Source organism: Pongo abelii, chromosome 3 (assembly GCF_028885655.2).
Source record: "Pongo abelii isolate AG06213 chromosome 3, NHGRI_mPonAbe1-v2.0_pri, whole genome shotgun sequence".
NCBI lineage: Eukaryota > Metazoa > Chordata > Mammalia > Primates > Hominidae > Pongo > Pongo abelii.
In genome coordinates, this window is record NC_071988.2 from 64,995,511 (window position 1) to 65,018,500 (window position 22,990).

General features: G+C 36.2%; 1 protein-coding gene across 1 annotated transcript in view; it reads left to right on the forward strand.

The window, feature by feature from the left end:
- Window positions 1-22,990, forward strand: part of CHIC2 (cysteine rich hydrophobic domain 2) — a 52,795-nt gene that overhangs the window by 9,502 nt on the left and 20,303 nt on the right. Inside the window, exons 2-3 of the mRNA XM_002814789.4 lie at window positions 6,003-6,057; window positions 6,198-6,353. Coding sequence (XP_002814835.1) covers window positions 6,003-6,057; window positions 6,198-6,353 — 211 coding nt within the window. The remainder of the gene's footprint in view (window positions 1-6,002; window positions 6,058-6,197; window positions 6,354-22,990) is intronic.

Below are 22,990 nucleotides of genomic sequence, written 5' to 3' on the forward strand. Positions count from 1 at the left end.
TTACGCTTAATGTATTTCTTAAGTCAGGCATGGTGGCATGTACCTATAATCCCAGCTACACGGGAGGCTGAGGCAGAAAGATCACTTGAGCCCAGGAGTTTGAGACTACCCTGGGCAACATAGCAAGAATCCATCTAAATTATAAAAAATATATATATATTTTTTTCTTCCCCATCTCCACCTTTCCACCTTTGCCTCTCCTCTTATACAATCATTTTGGTACATCTGCTATAGTGATCCTTTTAAAACATAAGTCAGTTCAAGTCTTTTCTCTGTATCAGGCCCCTCAAAGGTTCCCCATCTCCTTCAGAGTCCTTCTAATGTTCTACAAGACCCTCCTGATCTGGCCCATCATTACTTGTCTGCTGATCTCAGTTTTTGCTTACTATTGGCTTCAGTTTATTTTGACTTCTAATTATCGATGGCTTTACTACATCTTGACTTCAGTTTAAGCCCTCTCTCTGTCAGCTCTGCATGTTACCATCTCTTTGTCTTATGTTCAGATACCTCAAGAGAGAGCTGATTGAGTTAGTTAATGTTATCTAAGTTAGGCAGGACTGTTTGGCCTTGCCATTCCATGTGCTGCTACCCAGCCCAGGGATTAGCTGTTCTTAAAACAGATGCCCACTTGTGATCTAATTAGCCAAAGTATAGGGAGTTCCTAGTTAGGCATGCGGAGTAACAGACTACTCTCTCTAGTATACATGGTTTTGAGCTGTGTAGCATCTTTTCAGATTGTTGTATTATAATTAATTTAATTATAAGATATTTCTGTTTTAAAAATTTAACTGTTAAAAATATCACTGTAACTCAGAAGAAAAGACACATTGAACATACATTTTTGATTAAGGGCAAAACAAGTTGAAGCAGTGGATTCTTGCATTTCTGCATTTAAAAAGCAAAATTCATTATGAGTTCAAAACATGTCTTAATTTAAAATGATAGTTCAGTAGTGAATGCCAAGAGACATTGTTAATATGAGGAGATACAAGGAACACAGAAGAAGTTAAAACTGAAGTAAGAAGGACAGAGGATTAGATGGACTTGAACTATGGAAAACATTGAAATGCATTCAAGAAAACTATTGATTAGTGAACCTAAATTTCCTTTACTTATCTTAAAATACCTAGTTAATACCAAATAAAATATTCAAATAAGAAAACAAAATTAGGGTGGTATTGTACATTATAAAATATTTGTCTGCCAGGTGTAGTGGCTCACGCCTGTAATCCCAATACTTTGGGAGGCCAAGGTGGGCGGATCACTTGTCAGGTGTTCGCGACCAGCCTGGCCAACGTGGTGAAATCCCGTCTCTACTAAAAATACAAAAATTAGCCCAGCATGGTGGCGAGCGCCTGTAATCCCAGGTACTTGGGATGCTGAGGCATGAGAATTGCTTGAACCCGGGAGGCAGAGGTTACAGTGAGATGAGATCACGCCACTGCACTCCAGCCTGAGCAACAAAGCGAGACTCTGTCTCAAAAAAACAAAATAAAATACTCGTCAATTATTTAGTTAGCAGTAACTATACATTACTGAAAAATAGCTCTTATTTAAAAAAACAACAAATGACACAAAATGTCTTTAATACCTCCTCCCTAAAATAACACTACAGAATACTTGATTATTCATTAACATATCTGTGCCACTGCAGCTATTTTCTCTTGATACATTTCTGGAAGTAGAATTACTGGGTCAAAGGGTAGGAATTTTTTTTTTTTTTTTTTTTTGAGACTGAGTCTCACTGTTGTCGGCCCGGGCTGGAGTGCAGTGATGCAATCTCGGCTCACTGCAACCTCTGCCTCCGGGTTCCAGCAATTCTCCTACCTCAGCCTCCTGAGTAGCTGAGATTGCAGGTGCCCACTGCCACATCCAGCTATTTTTGCATTTTTAGTAGTGACGGGGTTTCACCATGTTGGCCAGGTTGGTCTCGAACTCCTGACCTCAGGTGATCCACCTGCCTCGGCCTCCCAGAGTGCTGGGGTCACAAGTGTGAGCCACCACACCCAGCCAGGGTAGGAATATTTTTTAAGACCCGTTTTACATACTACCAGATGGCACTCCTGAAAATTCTATCAACTTGCAAGATTTTTGTTCTTTTCAGTTAATATCATGGTATATTGAATTTTCTTCTTCAACATTTTCCTCCATTGAGAAAGATGGTAAAAATAGTGAAGATACATAAATAAATCTAAAAATGAAAGGGAGGGAAGGGAAATAAGTTTATGTTCAATGGTATTTCCATGTTTTTAGTTTGCAAATTTCATTTTTAATGGTTGTTTAATATTCTGTTATATTGAGATAAGATAATTTTCTTGACCATTCCTAAAATGTTATAAATAGATACATATTTATATTTGTGAATAAAGATTCAATGAACTTGTTTATGCATAAATTTAATCCACATTTCAAGTTATTTTTTAGGTAATATTATATTTCTAAAGAGAAAACAGTATGACAAAGGTATAAATATTTTCAATGCCAAATTAGTCTGAAATGGTTATAACAATTTATAGTTCCATTGACAGTGTGTGATATTTTTCCATCTTGACCTTCTTGCCAACGTAAAATATTTTTTTAAATTTAATTAGTCTTGTAGATAACTGAATTAAGATGCCACCTACTTTAAATCATATTTTTAAAAATTATCCAAGTGCTACATCTAGCTTTTTGGATTAGTAGAACATTTGGTTATTAGAGTCTGAAGGGGGTTCAGCTTCCTACTCAATGCAGGAATCATTGCTCTTCTTTCAAGTACATCAAATTATTATTTTATGGGATGAAACTTGGCCTTTCTAATACTGTGCTGAGCCAATTGTACTTTGTCTTAGAATAAAGGAAATTATTTTTACCATATATGAAAACTTTTATGTAAACTTGTAGGTACATTTATAATGCTGTCAATTGAAAACAAAATATATATGCCATTTTCATTCTAACAATCTCTGCCACCTGCTGAACTTAAAAAAGAAGCCAGAACTAAGGTATTGTCAAAATTAAGTGGTTTATGTCAAAAATAAATCATTAGAGGTGATATTTTACAGTTATATTATCAAACAAGAAGTGTGACTTTTCTTATCCATTTAATAAAATAAGATGGTCTTGCTAAAATTCTACCTGCTACTATTGTTTTGGTTGGTCTAGATTGGGATTAAAAAAAAAGAAGGTTTTGGCAGGGATGAAAAACAGAGCAAAGGAGATATTTGCTGTGGCCTGTGCCAAATAAGAAATTCTGACATTCAAGCTCTTTGCCAGGAGAAAGCATGCTATATGAAAGAAGACTTGCTGAAAAAAGTTGTTTTCAACTACTCTGATGAGAACAGTCTTATTAGTGAAGAAGTGTGTAGGAAAGCCTGGATTGTGGTAGTTTGAATAATGAATGGGAGGTAACGTAAAGATAGTTAATGTAAAGGAGTCTTTCAAAACATTAGTTGAGGAAGGAAAGAAATAGATGCCATCAGACATTGAGAGAGAAGAAGAAATAAGGATTCACATCCTCAGGTGGATAGACTAATTCGGGTTTGTAGGCTATGTTTAAGGAGCCTGAAGCGAGGTAGAAATACAGTGAATTGCAGAGGAGACTGGAGGAGAGGCACCCAGAAGTAAATGGTTAGTTTTTGGAAGCTTTCCTTCATTGAGAGATGGTAAAAATACTGAAGATATATAAGTAAATCCAAAAATAAAAGGGAGGGAAGGTAAAGCAGTTTATATTCCATGACATTTTTTTCTCTCAGAGTTGACAACTGTGGTTATTTGCAAAAAAATGTTAGTTGTGAGGATAAAGTGGAGTACCTAAAGACAGGCACAACAACTACGGAGCATGGAAAAGGGAACTTACTGGGGATGAATAAAGATTGTTATAATAATACTCATGAGGTTAGAAATAAGATATGTATGTCATATGTATATTTATTAATGGTGATACATTTATAAATGTGATTTTTCTCCAGTAGCTCCAGGCAGTGTGAAGAAAGTAAACAATTTAATTGAACCTGGGTTGGCAAGGGACACTGTAGAGATGATTAAAGGTGTTTGTTGGAGTATGTTCAAAATGATTGACTATGTAGTTCTGGCAAATAAGGAAGGAAATGGAGTCATAGGGAGCTATGGAGGGGTGGGAAGCAATAAATTACAACCAGAGGCCAAAAAACAAATTTAGTAAGGATGGGAGAAATGAAATGATTGGTGGCAGTGGTAAGAGAAAAATTTTACAGTTCAGAATTTCAGAGATGATACAGTCCCAAGTGATGACAATATGCAGAATATATCACAGTGAGTAGGTTGCTGAATTAGATGGAGGTGCAGGAGGTAAAGTTCTTTAGAATAGATAAGGTCAGGAGTGAACTGTAGTTGAGAATTTCTAAGGAAAGAGTGGCATTTCAACAGGGTTTGTGGTTAAAGTGAAGATATATACAAGTATGTGGTGCTTAACTATGGGGACTATTCTGATAAATGGGTCAGTAGGCAATTTCATCATTGTGCAGACATCACAGAGTGCGTGTATACAAACTTAAATGGTGTAACCTACTACACATCTAGGCTATATGGTATAGCCCATAGCCCTTAGGCTACAAACCTGTACAGTATGTTACTGTACTGTGTATTGTGGGCAGTTATAACACAGTGGTAAGTTTTTGTGTATCTAAACATAGAAAAGGTACAGTAAAAATACAGTATTAAAATCTTGTGGGACCACCTTCTAGTATGTCCTGACTGAAACATTGTTATATGGCACATAACTGTATGTATTTAAGGTTTGTTTTGTTTTTTAAGATAAGATATAAGGAGGTATCCTGATAGCTGCAGATCAACAGATTGAGAGTTTCAGAGGAGAATGTTGAAGGAGTTTGGAATGGAAAAGGTCTATCAGGAAAGATAAACTTGAAAACAGGATAACAGATTGGAATGGTTTGCACTGAGTTATGACTATAGACTGGAGGAATGTAGAGATAGTGAAATGGATGTATGTGGAATATGAGTAAAACAAGCCTGTTTCAAGATTCCATTTAGATTTAGGTGTAAAGTTGGAGTCCCCCCTTCAAAACTTTACAGTGTATTACATGAACTTTCAAAATTATCTAAAATTATATAAAAGTAAAAGTGGTCTCGTGTGTGATTTCTTAAGGAAACAAAGGAAGCTGTAAAAGCCATGAAAGCCTGTACTGAAGTGTTGCATGGAATGTACTCAGTAGTTGTGATTTGAATGGATTCTCTGTTCTCCAAGTACTGGTAGACTTGTAATAGATAAAAGCAAAATAGGTTGTTTTTATTATGTCTTTTATCTTCTTGTTATATTTACCATTCTTTGAAAATAGTTTAAATCTTTTATCAGTTCTAAAGCCATGGAATATTTTAACCATGATTCAAGAAAAGGTCTTTTAGGTAATAGGAATAGATCTAGGTATAGTACACGTCTACATTTTCTTTCATACCATCTAATGCACTGACAAATAGGTGTTGAACCTAAGACAGTTCTTGGTAGCACTTTGTCCATTCCTACTTTTTAATTTTTTCTCTCCCTTTTTCCTTATTCTTCCCCTCCTCACTGTTTTTCCTGCATTTTTCCTTCTCCTCATCTTATTGCTTGTGTAGGACACCTGCTAAAATTCACAGCTATTGTTTGTTTCCACCAATAACGTTAAAAGCTGGAAAAAATTGCTATCCCACCCATTAAAATAATATGCTTTGTAGTTACTTTTTAAGATATAAAGTTGGTAGCTCAAATTAAATGAACCATTTATATTTTTGTTTACATACTGCTAGTTAATTAACGTTCAGCCCCTTATCATTATGCAAAAGTTTCCATTTAACTGCTAAAATAATTGCTTGTTACATTTCATAAATTGCTTGTTACAGTTATTTTATCTCAAACTTCCATTTTATGTCTCAAACTTCCTCCATATGTGAAAATTCTTTCTATTGACTTGACCTTTAAATTAAATGGTCTACATGTTTGACAACAATAACATGTAATAACATATTCTTCTTATTTTTTTAAATAGATTTGGACTGAGCAACAAATTTGAATCAGAATTCCCTTCTTCATTGACTGGAAAAGTGAGTGGCTCATTTATGTACTACTTGTATGCCTCAAAATGAAAGTTTTTTTCGGAGAAAATTAGAAAAAAGTATGCTCATGAGTCATGTTTTTTGACATTAATATTGTATTGTTATTATTTCTTAAAATTTTTCTTTAGGTAGCTCCTGAAGAATTTAAAGCCAGCATCAACAGAGTTAACAGTTGTCTTAAGAAGAACCTTCCTGTTAATGTACGTTGGCTACTTTGTGGCTGCCTTTGTTGCTGCTGCACATTAGGTTGCAGTATGTGGCCAGTTATTTGCCTCAGTAAAAGAGTAAGTTGAATTATATTTTTTAATTTAAATTTAGAAGCGGACAAGCAAGTCTTGCATTTATCTAGTTTTTATTTTTTGTATTGAATGAATCACACTATCCTGAATACAATATGAAAATAATCTGATCCAGGAGAGGAGTGAGTCAGTAAAGTTACTATGTATCCAAGTGCTGTTATTAAATAGCCATCTAAAAATTATATTTATAATTTTAGGAGCAAGGAGTAGTGTATGGCATTGTCTCTATCTGTACATTGATGGTGGTGTGGTATAGTGATCAAGGATGCTGGCTTCAGCTCTACCACTTTTCTCTGTGACCTTAGGCACATTTCCTAACCTCTTTAAACCCTACTTGACACAACTGTATAATGTTCACGTACTACTTGAATAGGATTATTGTAAAGGTAAAATGAAAATGTTTGGAAAACTTGAATAGCTCAAAGGAAGTGGTTAATAAGTATTAATTAATAGTATTCTTACTAACTCTAAGATAGTACCCATACAAGAAATAAAATGGTTACAATGGTTGTTTCTAATTGGTAAGATTATGGGACATTCTTTTCTTCTTTTTATATTTTACAAGTTTCCTGTAGTGAGCACAAAGTGATTCTGTAATCAGAAAAAATAATTTTAAAGACTCGTTATTTTGACTGCTTATAATAAAAAATTCTGGCCAGGCACAATGGCTCATGCCTGCAATTTTAACACTTTGGGAGGCCAAGGCGGGCGGATCACTTGAGGTCAGAAGTTCAAGACCAGTCTGGCGAACATGGTAAAACCCTGTCTCTACTAAAAATACAAAATATTAGCCAGGCGTGGTGGCGAGCGCCTGTAATCCCAGTTAGTCAGGAGGCTGAGGCAGGAGAATTGCTTGAACCTGGGAGGCGAAGGTTGCAGTGAGCTGAGATCGCGCCATTGCACTCCAGCCTGGGCAACAATAGTGAAACTCTGTCTCAACAAACAAATAAAATTTTAAGATGTTAGTAGAGATATGACAAATTATTATAGATTGAATGTATTATATTTTTGTTAAAATTTTTAAAAATTGTATTTATATGTATAAAAATGATACTTTAAAAAAATTTTTTTTAATAAATTTTTTTATTTTTTAAAAAACATTTAAAAAAATAGAGACAGGGTTTCTTTTTATTATTATTATTATTATACTTTAAGTTTTAGGGTACATGTGCACAACGTGCAGGTTTGTTACATATGTATACATGTGCCATGTTGGTGTGCTGCACCCATTAACTCGTCATTTAGCATTAGGTATATCTCCTAATGCTATCCCTCCCCCCTCCCCCCACCCCACAACAGGCCCCGGTGTGTGATGTTCCCCTTCCTGTGTCCATGTGTTCTCATTGTTGAATTCCCACCTATGAGTGAGAACATGCGGTGTTTGGTTTTTTGTCCTTGCGATAGTTTGCTGAGAATGATGGTTTCCAGCTTCAACCATGTCCCTACAAAGGACATGAACTCATCCTTTTTTATAGCTGCATAGTATTCCATGGTGTATATGTGCCACATTTTCTTAATCCAGTCTACCATTGTTGGACATTTGGGTTGGTTCCAAGTCTTTGCTATTGTGAATAGTGCCACGATAAACATACGTGGGCATGTGTCTTTATAGTAGCATGATTTCTAATCCTTTGTGTATATACCCAGTAATGGGATGGCTGGGTCAAATGGTATTTCTAGTTCTAGATCCCTGAGGAATCGCCACACTGTCTTCCACAATGGTTGAACTGGTTTACAGTCCCACCAACAGTGTAAAAGTGTTCCTATTTCTCCACATCCTCTCCAGCACCTGTTGTTTCCTGACTTTTTAATGATCGCCATTCTAACTGCTGTGAGATGGTATCTCATTGTGGTTTTGATTTGCATTTCTCTGATGGCCAGTGATGATGAGCATTTTTTCATGTGTTTTTTGGCTGCATAAATGTCTTCTTTTGAGAAGTGTCTGTTCATATCCTTTGCCCACTTTTTGATGGGGTTGTTTGTTCTTGTAAATTTGTTGAAGTTCATTGTAGATTCTGTATATTAGCCCTTTGTCAGATGAGTAGGTTGCGAAAATTTTCTCCCATTCTGTAGGTTGCCTGTTCACTCTGATGGTGGTTTCTTTTGCTGTGCAGAAGCTCTTTAGTTTAATTAGATCCCATTTGTCAATTTTGGCTTTTGTTGCCATTGCTTTTGGTGTTTTAGACGTGAAATCCTTGCCCCTGCCTATGTCCTGAATGGTATTGCCTAGGTTTTGTTCTAGGATTTTTATGGTTTTAGGTTTAACATAAGTCGCTAATCCATCTTGAATTAATTTTTGTATAAGGTGTAAGGAAGGGATCCAGTTTCAGCTTTCTACATATGGCTAGCCAGTTTTCCTAGTACCATTTATTAAATAGGGAATCCTTTCCCCATTTCTTGTTTTTGTCAGGTTTGTCAAAGATCAGATAGTTGTAGATATGTGGCATTATTTCTGAGGGCTCTGTTCTGTTCCATTGATCTATATCTCTGTTTTGGTACCAGTACCATGCTGTTTTGGTTACTGTAGCCTTGTAGTATAGTTTGAAGTCAGGTAGCATGATGCCTCCAGCTTTGTTCTTTTGGCTTAGGATTGCTTGGCGATGCGGGCTCTTTTTTTGGTTCCATATGAACTTTAAAGTAGTTTTTTCCATTCTGTGAAGAAAGTCATTGGTAGCTTGATGGGGATGGCATTGAATCTATAAATTACCTTGGGCAGTATGGCCATTTTCACTATTATTGATTCTTGCTATCCATGAGCATGGAATGTTCTTCCATTTGTTTGTATCCTCTTTTATTTCATTGAGCAGTGGTTTGTAGTTCTCCTTGAAGAGGTCCTTCACATCCCTTGTAAGTTGGATTCCTAGGTATTTTATTCTCTTTGAAGCAATTGTGAATGGGAGTTCACTCATGATTTGGCTCTCTGTTTGTCTGTTATTGGTGTATAAGAATGCTTGTGATTTTTGCACCTTGATTTTGTATCCTGAGACTTTGCTGAAGTTGCTTATCAGCTGAAGGAGATTTTGGGCTGAGACAATGGGGTTTTCTAGATATACAATCATGTCATCTGCAAACAGGGACAATTTGACTTCCTCTTTTCCTAATTGAATGCCCTTTATTTCCTTCTCCTGCCTGATTGCCCTGGCCAGAACTTCCAACACTGTGGAATAGGAGTGGTGAGAGAGGGCATCCCTGTCTTGTGCCAGTTTTCAAAGGGAATGCTTCCAGTTTTTGTCCATTCAGTATGATATTGGCTGCGGGTTTGTCATAGATAGCTCTTATTATTTTGAGATACGTCCCATCAATACCTAATTTATTGAGAGTTTTTAGCATGAAGGGTTGTTGAATTTTGTCAAAGGCCTTTTCTGCATCTATTGAGATAATCATGTGGTTTTTGTCTTTGGTTCTGTTTATGTGCTGGATTATGTTTATTGATTTTTGTATGTTGAACCAGCCTTGCATCCCAGGGATGAAGCCCACTTGATCATGGTGGATAAGCTTTTTGATGTGTTGCTGGATTCGGTTTGCCAGTATTTTATTGAGGATTTTTGCATCAATGTTCATCAAGGATATTGGTCTAAAATTCTCTTTTTTTGTTGTGTCTCTGCCATGCTTTGGTATCAGGATGATGCTGGCCTTATAAAATGAGTTAGGGAGGATTCCTTCTTTTTCTTTTGATTGGAATGGTTTCAGAAGGAATGGTACCAGCTCCTCCTTGTACCTCTGGTAGAATTCAGCTGTGAATCCATCTGGTCCTGGCCTTTTTTTGGTTGGTAAGCTATTAATTATTGCCTCAATTTCAGATCCTGTTATTGGTCTATTCAGAGATTCAACTTCTTCCTGGTTTAGTCTTGGGAGAGTGTATGTGTCGAGGAATTTATCCATTTCTTCTAGATTTTGTAGTTTGTTTTCATAGAGGTGTTTATAGCATTCTCTGATGGTAGTTTGTATTTCCATGGGATCAGTGGTGATATCCCCTTTATCATTGTTTATTGCATCTATTTGATTCTTCTCTCTTTTCTTCTTTATTAGTCTTGCTAGCGGTCTATCAATTTTGTTGATCTTTTCAAAAAACCAGCTCCTGGATTCATTGATTTTTTTGAAGGGTTTTTTGTGTCTCTGTTTCCTTCAGTTCTGCTCTGATCTTAGTTATTTCTTGCCTTCTGCTAGCTTTTGAATGTGTTTGCTCTTGCTTCTGTAGTTCTTTTAATTGTGATGTTAGGTTGTCAATTTTAGATCTTTCCTGCTTTCTCTTGTGGGTATTTAGTGCTATAAATTTCCCTCTACACACTGCTTTGAATGTGTCCCAGAGATTCTGGTATGTTGTGTCTTTGTTCTCGTTGGTTTCAAAGAACATCTTTATTTCTGCCTTCATTTTGTTATGTACCCAGTAGTCATTCAGGAGCAGGTTGTTCAGTTTCCATGTAGTTGAGCAGTTTTGAGTGAGTTTCTTAATCCTGAGTTCTAGTTTGATTGCACTGTGGTCTGAGAGACAGTTTGTTATCATTTCTGTTCTTTTACATTTGCTGAGGAGTGCTTTACTTCCTACTATGTGGTCAATTTTGGAATAGGTGTGGTGTGGTGCTGAAAAGAATGTATATTCTGTTGATTTGGGGTGGAGAGTTCTGTAGATGTCTATTAGGTCCACTTGGTGCACAGCTGAGTTCAATTCCTGGATATCGTTGTTAACTTTCTGTCTTGTTGATCTGTCTAATGTTGACAGTGGAGTGTTAAAGTCTCCCATTATTGTGTGGGAGTCTAAATCTCTTTGTAGGTCACTCAGGACTTGCTTTATGAGTCTGGGTGCTCCTGTATTGGGTGCATATATATTTAGGATAGTTCTTGTTGAATTGATCCCTTTACCATTATGTAATGGCCTTCTTTGTCTCTTTTGATCTTTATTGCTTTAAAGCCTGTTTTATCCGAGGCTAGTATTGCAACCCCTGACTTTTCTTTGTTTTCCATTTGCTTGGTAGATCTTCCTCCATCCCTTTATTTTGAGCCTATGTGTGTCTCTGCACGTGAGATGGGTTTCCTGAATACAGCACACTGATGGGTCTTGACTCTTCATCTAATTTGCCAGTCTGTGCCTTTTAATTGGAGCATTTAGCCCATTTGCATTTAAGGTTAGTATTGTTATGTGTGAATTTGATCCTGTCATTATGATGTTAGCTGGTTATTTTGCTCATTAGTTGATGCAGTTTCTTCCTAGCTTTGATGGTTTTTACAATTTGGCATTTTTTTGCAGTGGCTGGTACCAGTTGTTCCTTTCCATGTTTAGTGCTTCCTTCAGGAGCTCTTTTAGGGCAGGCCTGGTGGTGACAAAATCTCTCAGCATTTGCTTGTCTGTAAAGTATTTTATTTCTCCTTCACTTATGAAACTTAGTTTGGCTGGATATGAAATTCTGGGTTGAAAATTCTTTTCTTTAAGAATGTTGAATACTGGCTCCCACTCTCTTCTGGCTTGTAGAGTTTCTGCCAAGTGATCAACTGTTTCTTTTTTTTTTTGAGATGGAGTCTCACTCTGTTGCCCAGGCTGGAGTGTAGTGGCACGATCTCTGCTCACTGTAAGCTCCATCTCCCGGGTTCACGCCATTCTCCTGTCTCAGCCTCCCGAGTAGCTGGGACTACAGGCGCCCACCACCACGCCTGGCTAAGTTTTTGTATTTTTAGTAGAGACAGGGTTTCACTGTGTTAGCCAGGATGGTCTCAATCTCCTGACCTCGTGATGCACCCGCCTCGGCCTCCCAAAGTGCTGGAATTACAGGTGTGAGCCACCGCGCCCGGCCGAGACAGGGTTTCTATGCCCAGGGTGGTTTCAAACTTCTGGGCTCGAGCAGTCTGCCCTCCTTGGCCTCTCTAAGTGCTGGGATTACAGGCGTGAGCCACTGCACCCAGCCAGAAATGATATTTTGTTAAGTTGAAAATGAATGAACAGTTTTATGTGGCTACATTTTGACAACCAATAAGAGTAGGAAGTATGGATGATCAAATTCTCTTTGTCCCTTGATTTCTGTTATAAAATAGAAGACATATTCCTACCAAAAATTTTTAAACTGGTACATTCTATTGATAGGAAGGAGTTAATGCTTTTGTAATAGAATGACTTGTGATATTTACTTCAATATTTCTAATATTCCTTTTTTCTAAAAATGGTTCTTTTTTTTTCATCATTCTCACCAGATTACCTTTGCACTACAGAACATTTTTTCGTCTCTGGATCCACAGTTGATTTTGTGGCTCTTGTAGTTTGGATCCCCTCACTCCCTTCTGCTATGTGGGCATTTCCATTGTTTCAATGCCTGCTATGTCTCACTTGGTTGGTAATTGCCATCATGTAACCCAAAAAATCCTAAGAGTTTTAATACTGTAGATATCTTTGAGATCTGGCTTGTTTGTGTTGGTTTTGTTTTGATACCCTTTTTTTAAACCTTTAAATGAGTAACAAGATGTTGCAGTGTGTACGGTGTATTTAGAAAACAAAGGTAAATGAGTTAAACTTTGCATTCTTATCAACTTGAGATCCTTTTTGAAATGCCTTCATTAAATTCCTTCTTATGTGAGATATAAGATTGACTTTTTAAGCTAGTTTAATCTGTAGTTTCTGAAAGTACATTTCATTTAGCATTGTAGTGTTGAGTCTTAAGTTCTCTCTTTGTATTTTATATGACTAGATGGAATATTTATTTGATGCATTTAATTTTATATGGACTACTATCCAGGTAGCATAAACAAACATGACTTGCTTTTTAAAAAAGCCATACATATCTGTCCTTGGGTGTAAACTGTTACATAACCATGGTAAGAGTGACACTTCATGCATGTGTGAAGGATATTACAGGCCCTGGAGAAAGAGGTGCTTTGTAAGATGGGGGCAAAATAATTTGGATTTTTTTTCCTTTTTTTTTTTTTTAATTATACTTTAAGTTCTGGGGTACACGTGCAGAATGTGCAGGTTTGTTACATAGGTATACACGTGCCATGGTGGTTTGCTGCACGCATCAGCCCGTCATCTACGTTAGGCATTTCTCCTAATACTATCCCTCCCCTAGCCTCCAACCCCCGACAGGCCCCAGTGTGTGATGTTCCCCTCTAGAGCAGGGATTTTTAACGTTTTATTTGCCATAAATCCTTTTGATGGTTTAGGGAAGCCTATGAATGCTTTCTTAGATGCTTTATATATATTTAAAAATATTTAATGTATTCTAAATGTATAAGGTAAAATACATGGATTACAAAGGAAACCAATTATATAAAATACAGTTATCAAAATACTAGAAAACTTCAATGTGATTTATAAATATGTTTATTAATGCATACAAAATAAGATAGCAACAAATCCGTGGTAATAATGATATGATAGGAAGAATCTGTGATTTCTTTAAGTGATGAAGGTGCAGGTCCTGTTTAGTCTATTGCAGTTAGTTGCATACATTCACAACCTAAGGAAATGTAATACATTTCAGTTAGTGGTTAAAAAGATATTTTTTCATTTCACTTACTTTCACAGATTCCCAGAATTCTAAGTACTGTATGTTAAGAACCCTCGATCGAGAGGCATGAGTATAAAAAATTGCCAGCCTGTGAACTTCTGTTTTCTTTCTTGTGATGTGAAATCCTCTTATATGGTTAGAATGGTCTCAGACTCTAAGACAAATCAGGACCAAAGGCATACTTGATATGTAGCTCAGTGTTTTTACTTTCTTCACATTATTCACTGATTTGGAAAACTGCAGTTCTGTCTTGCCTTTAAAATCCATCCCCTCAGGAGGTCAGGAGATCGAGACCATCCTGGCCAACATGGTGAAACCCCATCTCTACTAAAAATATAAAAATTAGCTGGGCATGGTGGCACGTGCCTGTAATCCCAGCTACTCGGGAGGCTGAGGCAGAAGAATCGCTTGAACCAGGGAGCTGGAGGTTCCGTCTCAAAAAAAAAAAAAAAAATCTATCCCCAACTTAGCCCTCTTTTTATAACCTGATATTATTCCCAAGACCTTGTTTTTATTCTGTTCTATTATTATTATTATTATTATTATTATTATTATTATTATTGAGACGGAGTTTTACTCTTGTCATCCAGGCTGGAGTGCAATGGCACGATCTCTACTCACAGCAACCTCCTCCTCCCAGGTTCAAGCAATTCTCCTGCCTCAGCCTCCTGAGTAGCTGGGATTACAGGTGCCTGCAGCCACACCCAGCTAATTTTTTTTTTTTTTTTTTTTTTTTGAGACAGAGTTTCACTTTTATTACCCAGGTTGGAGTGCAATGGTGTGGTCTCAGCTCATCACAACCTACGCCTCCCCGGTTCAAGTGATTCTCCTGCCTCAGCCTCCAGAGTAGCTGGAATTACAGGCTCCTGACCCCATGCCTAGCTAATTTTTGTATTTTCAGTAGAGACGGGGTTTCACCATGTTTGCCAGGCTGGTCTTGAACTCCTGACCTCAAGTGATCTGCCCGCTTCGGCCTCCCAAAGTGCTGAGATTCAGGCATGAGCCACCGTGCCCGGCTAATTTTTATATTTTTAGTAGAGACGGGGTTTCACCATTTTGGCCAGGCTGATCTCGAGCTCCTGACCTCTGGTGATCTGCCTGCCTCGGCCTCCCAAAGTGCTGAGATTACAGGCGTGAGCCACTGCGCCCAGCATGTTCTGTCATTTTGATTATTTTTTAGACCTTCCAAATTGCCTTTTTTCTTAACTACCTTTGCCTATTTTTGAAAATTGTTTTTTAATATACAGTAAAATTTTTGTATACAGTTCTGTGATTTTTGATAAATGCATAGAGTTTTGTAACCACCACCAGAATCAAGATACATAACAGTTTTCCATAAAAACTTACTTGTGCTGTCCCTCTGCAGTTGAACCCTCGTCAGCTCTTAAACCCTGGCAACCAGTGATCTGTTGTCTATCCCTACAATATTGTTTTTTCTAGAATGTTATATAAATGGAATAAAATAGTGTATATAACTTTTTGAGTCTGGCTTCTTTCATGTAGCTTAGTGCATTTGAGATTCATCTATTTTCTTTTATGTATTAGTAGTTTATTCTTTTTTATTGAGTAGTATTCCATTGTTTGGATGTATCACAGTGTATCCATTTATCAGTTGAAGACACTGAGTTGTTTCCAGTTTTTGAATAAAGCTTGCCATAGACATTCACATGCATGTTTTTGTGTGAACACAAGTTTTCATTTTTAGGAAGGGGATTGCCGGGTTATATGGTAAGTGAATGTTTAATTTTATAAAAAATCTCCAAACTGTTTTCCAAAGTGGGTGAACCATTTTGCATTCTAGCCAGCAATGCATGAGAGATCCAATTGCTTAGCATCCTTGCAGGACTTGATATGGTTAGTTATAGAAATTATAGTCATTCTAAGAGATATATAGTAGCATCTCATTGTGGTTTTAATTTGCATTACCCTCATGAGTAATGATATTGAGCACCTTTTCATGTGCTTATTTGCCATTTGTACCTCTTTGTTAAAGTGCTCATTGAAATATTTTGCCTATTTAAAAATTGTTATTTCTTGTTGAGTTTTGAGAGTTCTTCATGTAATTCTGAAAATAAGTCCCCTGGCAGATATGTGCTAATATATATTTGCAGTCTGTAGCTGTCTTTTCATTCTCCAACAATGTCTTTGGCAGAACAAAAGTTTTTGCTTTTGATGAATTCATTACTTTAAAATAAAATAGATTGTACTTTTGTGCTGTATCTAAGAATTTGCCTGAACCAAGGTCATGAAAATTTTCTCCTGTGATCTCTTTACTTTTAGGTGTGTGACCCATTTTGACTCAGGTTTTTATATGAGTGTGAGGTATGGGTCAAATTTTTTTTTTTTTTTTGCATATCACTTTCTAGGTTTTCCAGTACCATTTGTTGAAAAGACTGTCCTTTTTCCCTTGAGTTGCCATTGTACATTGTCAAAAATCAGTCAACAATACCTGTGTAGGTCTCTTTCCATACTCTATTCTGTTCTGTTGATCTATATGTCTATCTTGATTAAATATCACAATGTCTAGTTTACTGTAGCTTTTTTTTCTTTTTTAATTAAAAAGGAGACAGGGTCTTGCTGTGTTGCCCAGGTTGGTCTCGAACTCCTGGGCTCAAGCGATTCTCTCATCTCGGCCTCCCAAAGTGCTGGAATTACAGATGTGAGCCACTGCGCCCAGCCTACTGTAGCTTTATAGTAAGTCTTGAAATCAGGTAGATGAGCCTTTACATTTTTTTCTTATTTTTCAAGATTGTTTTGGCTGTTCTAATTTTTTTACCTTTCTTTATAAATTTTAGAATTAGCTTGTCAAATATGTATAAGAAACACTGGTATTTGATTGGAATTACATTCAATTTACAGATGAATTGGAGAGAATTGACATCTTAACAATATTAAGTCCTCTAAACCAAGAACATGACATAGTCTCCATGTATTTAGGTCTTTGACTTTTTTTTGTTAGAGCTTTGTAGTTTTTTGCGTAGCATATAGATTATGCTCATGTTTTATTAGCTTTATACGTAAGTATTTCTTTGGGTTTGGTGCTATTGTAAATGGTGTTGTTTTTTAAATTTTGATTTTCAATTGTTCACTGCTAGTACATAAAATACAGTTGATTTTTGCATATTAACATCATGTCCTTCAACCTTGCCAAATTCACTTATTAAATTCCAGGAACTTTTTTGTAGATTCCTTGGGATTTTCTACAGAGATAACTATGTTGTCAGAAAATAATGACAGTTTTATTCCCAATCTGTGTACTTTTTCTTTTCCTTCTCTTTTTCACAGTGTAGGAGTCCTAATAAAATGCTGAGTAGGAGTGATGAGAGCAAACTCCTTGCTTTATTCTTGATTTTCTGTGTTGTTTTTCTGTTTTCACTTCCATTGATTTTTTGTTTTTATTATTTCTTCTTGCTTTGGATATAATTTACTTTTGTTTTTTAGTTTCTTAAGGTAGAAGTCATTGATTTGTCTTTTCTTTTTTTCTTATATAAGCATTTAATGCTCTTTCCCTCTAAAGCACTGTTTTGACTATATCCTACACATTTTTATATAGTATTTTTGTTTTCTTTTGGTTCAAAGTATTTGTGATTTTCTGTCTGAGTCATGGATTATCAAGAAGTTTGTTTAACCTCCAAGTATTTGGAGATTTACCGGAAACTTTTCTGTTACTGATTTCTAGTTTAATTTTATTACTGTCAAAGCATATACTTGGTGTGATTTCAGTTCTTTTAAATATGTTTTATTTCACAGCCTTAAATACAGTGTATTTTGGTAATGGCATGTTCAAAACTTTTATTTATATTTTACTAGCTTTATTGAAGTATAAGTGCCATGCAATAAACTACACATATTTAAAGTATATTATTTGATGAGTTTTGATACACTTATGTGCATCAAGATAGTGAACATATTCATCATTTCCAGAAACTTCCCTGTGCAAGTGCTGATCTGCTTTCTGGCACTATAGATTAGTTTGCATTTTCTAGAGTTTTATCTAAATGAAATCATACAATATGCATTCTTTTTTGTCTTGTTTTATTTTCTATTTATTTATTTTTGAGATAGGGTCTCATTCTGTCACTGTGGCTGGAGTTCAGTGGCATGATCATGGCTCACTACAGCCTTCCTAGACTTCCCAGGCTCCACTCATCCTCCCACCTCGGCCTCCCAAGTAGCTTGGGCCACAGGTGCGCATCACCACGCCTGGCTAATTTTTGTATTTTTGGTAGAGACAGGGTTTCATCTCTCAAACTCCTGAGCTCAAGCAGTCCACCCACCTCAGCCTCCCAAAGTGCTGGGATTACAGGTGTGAGCCTCCATGCTTGGCCGGCCCCTTTTTGTCTTCTACTTACTATGATTTTGAGATTCAACAGTGTTGTTGCATCGGTAGTTCATTCCCTTTTATTGCTGAATAATGTTTATTATATGGATATGCCACATTTGTTTATCTATTTACCTGTTGATGGACATTTTAGTCAGTATAAATAAAGCTTGCTGTGAATATTCTTGTTCAGGTCTTTTTGGGGACATACACTTTTTTTTTTGACTTGAGTAAAAATTCCTGAGTGGAATGCCTTGGTCGTATGTCATGTGTATGTTTAGCTTCCTTTCCTTTCTTTTTTTTTTTGTGGTTGTGAGACAATCCATGGAAATGCATTTAAGGAACTGAGAAACTGCCAAAAGTGGAGGTACTATTATTTTATGATCTCACGGTACTGTAGGATAGATTCAGTTCTGCTACATCCTTGTCAACATTTAGTATAGTCTTTTAAAGAGTTTGGGTATGTGTCCCCTCTAAATCTCATGTTGAAATGTAATCCCCAGTGTTGGAGGTGGGGCCTGGTGGAAGGTGATTGGATCATGGGGGCAGATAACTTCACAGGTTGGTGCTGAGTTCTCCTAAGATCTGGTTTTTTAAAAGTGTGTGGCACCTCCCCCAACCCCCTTGCTCCTGCCCTGCCATATGAGATGCCTGCTGCCTTTCATCTTCCACCATTATTATAAGCTCCCTGAGTACTCCCCAGAAGCTGAACAGATGCCAGTGCCATGCTTCTTGTACAGCCTGTCCAATTAAACCTCTTCATTATAAATTACCTAGTCTCAGGTATTTCTTTATAGCAATGCAAGAACAGCTTAACGAGATTTTAGTACCACTGTCTTGATAACTGATAGAACTAGTAGACAGAAAATCCCTACAGATATCAGCCAACTTAACCTAATTGACATTTATAAAACACTCTAACCAACAATAGGCAAATACACATTCATTTCAAGTACATACAGATCACTGAGATAGTTCTTATTCAAAGTAATTAAACAAGTCTTAATAAATTTAAAGGGATTCAAAACATACAAAGTAGGTTATCTGACCACAATAAAATTAAATTAAAAATCAGTAAATGAAAAATCACTAGAAAATCCCCAAATATTTGAAAGCTAAATAAAGTGCTTCTAAATAACTCATTGGTCAAAGAAATCAAAAGGGAAATTTAGAAGCAGAATGAATTAAATGAAGATTAAAACACAAAATATCAAAATTTGTGTCATACTACTAAAGCAGTGTTCAAGGAAGGAAATTTATACCATTGAAAGTCTACACTAGAAAGCCTCAAATCCATGACCTCCGTTTTCACCTTAAGAAATTAGAAAAACAAGAGCAAATTAAATCCAAAGTAAGGAGGGGGAAAAAAAAATAATGGTCAGACTGAAACCTATGAAATATAAAGCATAAAATCAATAGAAATAATCAAACCTTTGAGAAGATTAATAAAATTAATAAATCTCTAGCCAGAGTGGGGAAAAGAGAAAGAAGAGATAAATTAAGTTTCAGGAATGAAACAGGTGATGAGACTAAGAGGTTTTAAAGATAGTGGAAGAATGATTAATGAATACTATAAACCGTATGCCTGTAATTCAACACCTTAAAGTGGACAAATTCCTTGCAAACAAAAACTATAAAGCTTAACCAAGATAAAATAGATGACTTGAAAAGTCTCATATCAATTAAGTAAATTGAATTTGTAATTTAAAAACTTCCAACAAAGAAAATTCCAGTCCCAGATGCCTTTACTGGTGTATTCTTACAAAATTTAAGGAAGAAATAATGCCTATTCTACACAAACTCTTCTAGAAAATCAGGAGAAAAGAACCCTTCCCAGCTCACTTTATGAGGCCATCATTACCCTGAGGCCAAAACCAGACAGATATTATAAAAGAAAAGTCTACAGAAAAATGTTCCTCATGAACATAGATATAAAACTTCTAAACAGACGTTTAGCCTATCAAATCCAACAAAAACATGAAAAGAAAAAACACACATGGCCAAGTACATTGTCCTTCCCAGGAAGGTAAGTAAGGTTGGTTTAACATCCAAAAATGCAATGAATGTAACTCAACATATTTCTAAACTAAAAAGAAAAACCACACAACAATCTCTAAAGTGGCAGAAAAAGCATTTGACAAAATCCAGCATCTATACTTGATTAACACTCTCACAGCCTAATAGAATAAAACTTCCTCAAGCTGATAAAGGACATCTACAAAAACCCTACAATTAACATGACACTTAATAATGAAGGTCTGAATGCATTTCTTCTAAGATCAAGAACAAGCCAAGAGTATGTTCTCACTACTACTAATCAATGTTATTCTGGAGATTCTAGCCAGGGCAGTAAGGCAAGAAAAAGCAACAAGTATAGTAATAATACTGTCTTGATGGGCAGATGACATGTTTGTCTATGAAGAAAATTCGATAAAATCTTTAAAGAAACTCCTGAAACTAACAGGTGAGTTTAGCAAAGCTATACCCTATCAACAAAAAATAAAAAATTAAAATGAAAAAATACAATTTTTAAATAGCATAAAAATGCTAAGTACTTACAGAGAAAGATGAAAAAAACATGTATAAGACACATACACTAACATCTACAAAATACCACTCAGAAAAAAACTTAAAAGACTTAAGTAAGTGGGGGAAAATATTGGTTCATGTGTCAGAAGAGGAAATACTTTTTTTTTTTTTTTTGAGACGGAGTTTCGCTCTTGTTGCCCAGGCTGAACTGGATTGGCGTGATCTCAGCTCACCACAACCTCTGCCTCCCAGGTTCAAGCGATTCTCCTGCCTTAGCCTCCCGAGTAGCTGGGATTACAGATATGCACCACCACGCCTGGCTAATTTTGCATTTTTAGTTGAGATAGGGTTTCTCAATGTTGGTCAGGCTGGTCTCGAACCCCCGACCTGAGGTGATCTGTCCACCTCAGCCTCCCAAAGTGTTGGGATTACAGGCATGAGTCATTGCGTCTGGCGAGGAAATACTTTTAAGTGGCCAATTTCTCCAAACTGATCCATAGATTTAGTGCAATCCAAACTAAATTCCCAGCAGGACTTTTTTTTTTTTTTTGTAGAAATTGACAGACTGATCCTAAAATTCATATGGAATAAGGACAACCTACAAAAGCAAAACAACTCTGAAAAGGGAATACAAAGTTGGAGAACCAACACTACCGAATTTCAAGACATAATTATAAAGCTACAATACTCAAAGTAGTGTGGTACTCGCATCAAGATAGACAAACACATAAACAGAAGAAACAGAGCCAAAAAATAGACCCCTTTATGAACTGATTTCCACCAAAGGTAGAAAGGCAATTCAGTAAAGAAAGAACAGTCTTTTAAAGAGATGTAATTGGTAAAATTAAATACCTATATATTTTTAAAAATCCTTCAATCTGTACATTAAACCGTATATTAATAGAAAGCTTAACTCAAAATGTAAAACCTAAACCTATAAAACTCTAGAAGAAAACACAGGAGAAAAGTCCTTGTGACCTGGGCTTAGGAAGAATTACTAGGTATAACGTTAGCAGCACAATCCCTAAAAGAACACCAGACAAATTGGACTCCATAAAAGTTAAAAATCTCTGTTTTTGAAAACTATTGGAGGATTTAAAGACAAACTACTGCCTGGGAGAAATCTTTGCAAAGCAGATACTTTTATCCAGAATATATAAAGAATTCTCAAAACTCAACAATAAACAATTCAAGAAACATTGAGCAAAAATTTAGAACAGACACCTCACCAAAAAAGATATGTAAATGAAAAATTAGCATTTTTCAGATGCTCAGCATCACTAACCATTAGGAAAAATGCAGATTAAAACCATAATGATAACATTACATACTTATTAGAAGGACTGAAATTAAAGACTATGTTAGTCTGTTCTTGCATTGCTATAAGGAAATACCTGAGACTGGATAATTTATAATGAATAGGCTTAATTGGCTCATGGTTCTGCAGGCTGTACAAGAAGCATAGCACTGGCATCTGCTCAGCTTCTGGCGAGGACTCAGAGAGCTTATAATCATGGTGGAAGATGAAAAGGAGCAGGCATCTCATATGGCAGGGCAGGAGCAAGGGGGTTGGGAGAGGTGCCACACACTTTTAAAAAACCAGATCTTGAGAGAACTCAGCACCAAGCGGTGAGTATCTGCCCCCATGATCCAATCACCTTCCACCAGGCCCCACCTCCAACACTGGGGATTATATTTCAACATGAGATTTAGAGGGGACACATACCCAAACTCTTTAAAAGACTATACTAAATGTTGACAAGGATGTAGCAGAACAGAATCTATCCTACAGTACCGTGAGATCATAAAATAATAGTACTTCCACTTTTGGCAGTTTCTCAGTTCCTTAAATGCATTTCTATGGATTGACTATAATTGTGGGTTTGTGTATTTATTCATGCAGGTTATGCTGTATGTATTTTGGCACTCTATAATTAGGTATATAAATTTTCAGGATTTTTGTGATTTACCTCTTTATCATTATAAAATTGACCTGAATTTTTCCCTGAAATTTACTTTGTCTAATATTCATAGTCATTCCATTTCTTTTGATTGATGTTAGCATGGTATATCTTTTTCCATCCTTTTACTTTTTTAGCTTATTTGTTCCTTTTATTTAAAGTTTGTTCTTATAGGCAGTGGTGGGTCTTGCTTTTTTATTCAATCTGACAATCTCTGCCTTTTAATTAGGGATTTTGATCCATTTACATTTATTGTGATCATCATTATGGCTAAGTTCTTCATCTTTCATTTTGCTGTTTGTGTTTTTAATCAGATTTTAA